This window comes from Pieris brassicae, chromosome 3, assembly GCF_905147105.1.
Source record: "Pieris brassicae chromosome 3, ilPieBrab1.1, whole genome shotgun sequence".
NCBI lineage: Eukaryota > Metazoa > Arthropoda > Insecta > Lepidoptera > Pieridae > Pieris > Pieris brassicae.
The window spans coordinates 11198783-11206630 of NC_059667.1; the positions used below are offsets into that span (position 1 = coordinate 11198783).

Below are 7848 nucleotides of genomic sequence, written 5' to 3' on the forward strand. Positions count from 1 at the left end.
AAATGGCTACAGATTCCCTGCTCGAAGGGGTTCCTACCGCTGAAATCGTGATACTTGGTGATTTTAACGCTCACCATGCCGATTGGCTCCACCGAAACCACCGATCACGCGGGAAGATCCTTTCACGACTTTGCTTTAGCTTACGACCTGTCACAAATGGTCCCTGCGATTACGCGAACACCAGATGTGGATGGTCATAAACCCTCTTTGTTGGACCTTCACATCACATCCGGAGACCTATCAAGTCTCTGTTGACCCGCCATTGGGTTCATCGGATCATTGTGTGGTCCGGAGTACTGTGCCTACTAGGCGCCCTCCTCGGCCCCGTTTTTCGGGTTGTCGCCGTATTTGGCACTATCGGTCAGCAGATTGGGATGGGATGCGGTCTTTCTTTGCGTCCTACCCTTAGGGGCCTATGTGCTTTTCGTCGGAAGCTCCAGATTCCGTCGCTGCCTCTGTCACCGAAGTGGTTCTGCAGGGCATGGAACTCTTTATTCCATTCTCTGCGGTGCCGATCGGTGGCAAGTCACAGTCCTGGTTTAAGCGTTCTTGCAAGGCGGCATCGCGTCAAAAGCGAGAATGATTTAATGCATAGGCGATATCTCGTGATGCCAATACCAGCGAACATAAAAAAACATATAATTCAGCCTCCAGGTCCTTCAAAAGGGAAATCGCTAAGGCAAAGTCAGAGCACATCGCCAGATTTGGCGTGAGATTGGCCCAACTCCCTTCGGGGACTCGAGCCTTCTGGTCTCTCGCGAAAGCTGTACAAGGGAATTTTTCTCAGCCATCCATTCCACCGCTGCACAGGGAGGATGACTCGCTCGCCCACACTGCGAAGGAGAAGGCCAAACTCTTGGGCTGTCTCTTCGCGTCCAACTCGACTTTGGATGACCGAGGGGGATGATCACCGACGATTTCGCGGTGTGATTATTCAATGCCGGAAATCACATTCCGGCAACGTGCTGTTCGCAAAGCACTATCTTCCTTGGATATTCATAAGTTGAGCGGGCCGGATGGTATCCCTCCAATTGTGCTGCGTACTTCTGCTCCTGAGTTGGCTCCGGTCCTGACGCGCCTTTTGCGGTACCTGTACTCGATCGGCACTGTCCCGAAGTGCTGGAAGACCGCTTCGATACATCCGATCCGTAAAAAAGGCGATCGCTCTGATCCGTCCAACTATCGCCCAATAGCTATAACCTCCTTGTTCTCCAAAATAATGGAAACCATTATTAATGGCCAGCTCTTGAGGTATCTAGAGGGCCACCAGCTGATTAGCGATTATCAGTACGGCTTTCGTCGTGGTCGTTCGGCTGGTGATCTTCTAGTATACCTTACATATAGATGGGCAGAGGCAATTGAGTCCAAGGGGGAGACGCTAGCCTTTAGTTTGGACATAGCGAAAGCCTTCGATCGGGTGTGCCACAAAGCACTGCTCTCGAAGCTTCCAGCCTACGGTCTTCCCGAGAAATTATGCGACTTAAAATGCATAAAGACAAAAACGATGTCGACATATTATCAATACCGTCACCAAACCTTACAGTAAATAGTTATGTCGATTTAGGACGATCAGCAAAATTACATTACGATCACACGTGAGCTAATGTCATCCCTTACAAATTCGTTTGGCATTTGTTGGCTACCTCTGACGAAAAGTGATCTTGTGTCAAGCCTCGTCTAGATTACATACATCTATAGTCATCTATCGCCACCGGAAGGGCGGATCCAGCTTTGGCGCCAGGAGGGGGTAACATAAGCTGCGCACGGAATGAGGCAGCCTACTTATATTCCATAACCGTCATGAATCTGTAGGTGATTAGTACGTGTCGTCATGAAACAATAATTTGTTCTGAAAAGAACAGTTAATTGCGTTACCGTTAGGACAACTTTTTGCCGCGCCTCGATTTTATTGTCTACGCACCCTTCGCATCTTGGTACCACATGTTACCACTAGTGGCCAGGTAGGATAATTTTTGTATATAAATCTACAGTTTTTAAAAATAAAACACATTCCACATTCCATCTTCACCTCTTCTCAACGAATTATTAGGAAGTTTTATTTTAACCAAATAAGGACCCAATCAACCTAAACCAAAACTACCCTAAAGTGGTGACCCCGAGAAGAACACCAAAAAAATTGAAGATGACGAACACAGAAAATTCCGGTGCAGAGCGTCAAGTTTCATCACATCCGTCGAGCCAAGAAGTCTCCGGTATCTCACTGTCGCTCCGTGTGCCACCATTCTGGCGCGACCAGCCGCTCCTCTGGTTCTGCAGTTTCGAAGCAGCAACCGCCGATCTAAAACGAAGCCAGGCCCAGCTCGCCCAGATGGTCATCGCACAGCTTGAAAAGCAAGATATCCAAAACATCGCTGATCTCATTTGCTCGCCGCCGGAAGCAGATTACTACAACACCATTAAAGACCGTTTAATATCGCTATACGAAGAATCTAACAGCGCACAAACGAAGAAGCTACTGTCGCAAGTTGAACTTGGAGACCAGAAACCCAGCCAGCTGATGAGGCAAATGAAGCAGCTTAACCAGGACAAATTTCCCGAGAGCACCATCAAAATGATGTGGCTCGAGCATCTGCCGCCACACATTCGTTCCGTGCTAGCCGTCAGCGAAGCGTTTAAAATCAAAACGACGCTTGACGACCTGACCTTGCTCGCGGACAAGATGATGGAAGTCCACACGCCGTCGCAATACATCGCTGCCGTCGCGACGCCTTTCACACCTGTAGCATCGCCACCAACTCCAGAACAACAACCAACCATCGACACCCTCATCGGTGAAATAAGAACGTTATTTTTGGAAGTCGCTGAGCTACGAGCACAACCTCGCGACAACTACCGCAACAGTCGTTCTCGCCACCATTCACATTCACAATCACGCTCGCGGAACGCATCAACAAAGCGCAACGAAAACCGACGAGAGTCACAGATGGAAGATCGAAGCCGGAAAAAATCTCCAATGCCGTACTGCTATTACCATCATCGCTATGGTATGGACGCGAAGAAATGCGCACCACCATGCCCATGTTTCAAGCCCATAAACCAGTCGGAAAACTAAAAGTAACGCTGGCCGCGGCGGGAACCGGCGTTACCGAATCATCACACCGCCTTTTCGTTACCGACAGGGTAACGAAACTTACCTTTTTGGTCGACACAGGAGCCAATATCTCCGTGCTACCAAAGACAAAAGGCTCACGTGAAAAACCACTGCCATTTCAACTTGTAGGTGATTAGTACGTGTCGTCATGAAACAATAATTTGTTCTGAAAAGAACAGTTAATTGCGTTACCGTTAGGACAACTTTTTGCCGCGCCTCGATTTTATTGTCTACGCACCCTTCGCATCTTGGTACCACATGTTTACCACTAGTGGCCAGGTAGGATAATTTTTGTATATAAATCTACAGTTTTTAAAAATTAAACACATTCCACATTCCATCTTCACCTCTTCTCAACGAATTATTAGGAAATTTATTTTAACCAAATAAGGACCAATCAACATAAACAAAACTACCCTAAAAACTCTACGCCGCCAACAACACGGTCATTCCAACATACGGAGAGAAATCACTCCAACTCGATCTTAACCTCCGAAGACCTTACACATGGAAATTCGTCGTAGCAGATGTGTCTAAGGCAATCCTGGGAGCAGATTTCTTGCAGCACCACCACCTCATTGTCGACGTAAAAAACAGAAGACTGATCGACGGGAAAACAAAACTGGTAACAAACGCTCAACTCAGTACTGCAGACATACCTACAGTTCGTAGTATTGACATTGAGCAAAATTACCACAGCATACTAGAAGATTTCCCAGGCACAACCAGAATCACTTCAATGAAGCTTAGTCCCAAACATTCCGTTGAACACTTCATTGAAACAAATGGACCGCCCCTTCACTGCAAGCCACGCCCCATTGCACCGCATCGTTACGAAATGGTCAGGAAGGAATTCCAAAACATGATCGATCAAGGGTTATGCAGACCAAGCAAAAGCCCTTGGGCATCACCTCTTCACGTCGTGCCAAAGAAGAATGGCAACGCCATAACCAAGCCCGATCGGTATCCCATACCACGTATACGTGACTTCACATACCAACTCGCAGGGAAGAAAATTTTCTCCACACTCGACCTCAATCGCGCGTACCAACAACTGCCAGTCAGCGAGCAAGATGTGGAGAAAACCGCCATCATCACACCTTTTGGTCTTTTCGAGTTTCCGCGCATGTGTCCTGGTCTAAAGAACGCCGGACAGACTTTCCAACGCTTTATTCACGAAGTACTGCGCGAACTCGACTTCGTATTCCCTTTCGTTGATGATCTACTCATAGCATCAATCGACGAGGAAGAGCACCGAAAACATCTACGCATCGTATTACAGCGACTAGAAGAATACGGCATCACCATCAACCCATCAAAATGTGTTTTCGGCCAGCCAACTGTGAAATTCCTCGGTCACCAAGTCACAGCGGAAGGAATACAGCCACCCCAAGAGAAGGTACAAGCTATTACAGACTTTCCAAAACCACAAACCGTAGAAGAACTACGACGTTTTCTCGGTATGATAAACTTTTACCGTGAAAATATCAAAGATGCCGCCACCATACAATCGCCGTTAAATACCTACCTGCACAACGTCAAGAAGCGTGACAAAACTAAGATCGACTGGACCACTGAATCAACGCAAGCTTATGAAGCATGTAAAGAGAGCATAAAAAACGCCGCTTTACTTGCTCATCCGTCTCACCAGGCGACACTTGCTATATTCAGCGACGCTAGCGACAAAACAGCTGGTGCCGCACTCAACCAATTTATCAACAACTCATGGCAACCACTCGGCTATTTCTCGAAGAAATTCACCGACGCACAGACTCGCTACAGTACCTACGATCGAGAGCTACTCGCTATCTACATGGCTGTTAAACATTTCCGCAAAATGTTCGAGGGACGAGAAATAATAATATTCACCGACCACAAGCCGCTAACTTTCGCTTACACAAAAACAAATACAAACAGCGAATCACCGAGACGCACCCGACAGCTACTTTATATCAGCGAATTTACCACTGATATACGACACGTCAGTGGATCTCAAAATGCAGCCGCAGATGCATTATCACGTGTCGAAGCAATCACCTGTCCATCGCCGATCGACTACAATCTACTTGCAGAAGCTCAAGAGCGCGATAGCGATACCATTAAAGCACTCAGTCTACAGTGCAACCAATGCCGAGTCAACCACACAGCAACACAAAACCCATATTCGTTCACCGCGACCTGCAATCATGTGAATACGTATTCGTACGCATAGACGCCGTAAAGAAGCCATTACAAGCACCTTACGACGGACCCTATCGCGTGCTGAAACGAGACAGCAAGATATTCACGCTGCAGTTACCTAACCGTGAAATGAATATCTCTATCGACAGACTCAAACCTGCCTACACTATCGCCGAGCAAGATGTGCCTACTGATACAACAACGAGTACCTGCAACAAGCAAAACACATCAAGTGCGAGCGAACTACATGAACCATCAAATAGCCTGAAACATCAAAATGACAACAACCTGAAACAACAAGACACTGGAAACACCTCAATACCTACAAGAACAACTCGCCGAGGCCGCGTTATACGCCTGCCGGTACGCTTCGCTAGAGGGGGAATCCTGTAGGTGATTAGTACGTGTCGTCATGAAACAATAATTTGTTCTGAAAAGAACAGTTAATTGCGTTACCGTTAGGACAACTTTTTGCCGCGCCTCGATTTTATTGTCTACGCACCCTTCGCATCTTGGTACCACATGTTACCACTAGTGGCCAGGTAGGATAATTTTTGTATATAAATCTACAGTTTTTAAAAATTAAACACATTCCACATTCCATCTTCACCTCTTCTCAACGAATTATTAGGAAGTTTTATTTTAACCAAATAAGGACCCAATCAACCTAAACCAAAACTACCCTAAAAATCCAACCAATATTTATTTCGCCCTTCCTCTCAAGCTGTACAATGCATGCCATTAATGATGCCGGTGTAACGACATCATTCAACATTCACCCTTTGTCACGTACCAATTGAAGTATAAATTCGTTTGGTGTTACTGTGTCATGTCGGTCGCATTGATTTTGTCTCAACTTCTCAGGACACATACGAGACTTTTTTTTATCTTTAGCTCCAACCATCAAAGTCTAGTGACGTGTTTACTGTCAAATATTCATTTTACTCATTTATAATCTCAAGTCACAGTCAAGTATATCCTGTGTAAATATTACAACATTTCACATTATCATAATAAAGTTTACCTTTACGAAGTATTTAGATACAAAAATAAAAATTTAAGGCATTTATATATTTTGTTCGTTCTTAATTATTTATTGGCTTTATATTGATTTTACCTAAACTAGTAATAAAATAAATAATCCTTTAGTTTTAATCCATCAAAATGATAACATTATGGAATTTATTCGAAGCAAGTCTTCTATGTTTAAATGCTGTTTGCGTCCTTCACGAAGAAAGATTTATGCAAAAAAGTAAGTTCATTAATTATTTATAATTTTTAAAAGGTCCATCGAACCATTCAATCTAAATTTTAAGTTTATATACAATTATACTTTTCCAGTGGGCTGGGGAACAAACACACAACAACAAGGTTTTGAAGACCAATCAACTATAAAATATCAGATATTAAATTTAGTACGTTCTATCAGGACAGTTACAAGAAGTAAGTTTTTATTTGACATGTACTAAAACACAATTTTTTAAATATTTTTGTAGAAGTAAAAAGTTGCATTGTTAGAAGAAATATCACTAATTATAATGTTACAAAGTAGTAGATAGAAGATGTATGTGTGTATGATGTAAGAATTAAAATATATAATTACATTGGTTCTTATAATTACCTAAAACTTTTTTGTTCTTACTAACCAAAAAATTACTCTAAAATAAATGTGTTAATTATTAAACTTGTCCTAATTTCCAAGAGCACCAGTAAATTTTAAACCTTTTATTAAAAAGTACTAAATAAAAAGGTCAGTAATGTTTATTTTACAGAAAATGTTTTATAAGGCTGTTCTGTCATATAGAGTTAATTATAGTTTTGAGGTCAATCATAATTACTAGTATATGTGTTGACTTCATTGATATATGATATTCTAGGTTATTGTGTTCTAGATTTAATCACAATATTATGTTTCATGGTTATTTTAATCAATAATATCTCCTTTGTTTCAGTTCCACTTATTATTCTAAATATACTAACTATACTTTTTAAGTTACTCCTAGGATAGCAAATATTACTTCTAAATATATTTTGGTAAACATATGAAATAGCTTCCGAAATGCAAGATTGCAATACAGTGTGCTATTGTTTTGTATACTTTGTAAGTAAACTGTTTAAACACTACTTGCTGTTTTTTTTAACAATGTCTTTAAACATCAAAAATTAAAAAGATTAATTAAGAAGTAAATTAAGACTCATAATAATTTTTCTTACATTCGTAAGTAAGTAAGTTACCTACTTGAATAAGTAATATTTTGAGATTAAAAGATTGAATTTGAAAGAATATTTTTTGAAGTACCTTCACATTAAGTTAATATTTCATTATTATGAATGAGTGTGAAACAATCAATTGTTGAAATTTGCTAAACTATTAACATCTATACACTAATATGAAATAAATTAACAAAATAGATGGAGTTTCTATAATAAAAACATGTATTTTTGAACCAATTCAACACCCTTCAAGAAACAATGTACTAATTCTTGAAATGCAGACAACACATTTCCGAGCATTCTGGCAGTGTGTCTATGGCCGGCGGGTATCACTTAACATT

General features: G+C 42.1%; 1 protein-coding gene across 1 annotated transcript; it reads left to right on the plus strand.

The window, feature by feature from the left end:
• The first annotated feature begins 6277 nt into the window (after nucleotides 1-6277).
• LOC123707222 (immediate early response 3-interacting protein 1) lies at nucleotides 6278-7416 on the plus strand. Its single transcript, XM_045657091.1, has 3 exons — nucleotides 6278-6545; nucleotides 6635-6736; nucleotides 7246-7416. The coding sequence occupies exons 1-3, from the start codon at nucleotides 6458-6460 to the stop codon at nucleotides 7299-7301; spliced, it is 246 nt and encodes an 81-aa protein (XP_045513047.1). The 5' UTR covers nucleotides 6278-6457; the 3' UTR covers nucleotides 7302-7416.
• Nucleotides 7417-7848: the final 432 nt, after the last annotated feature.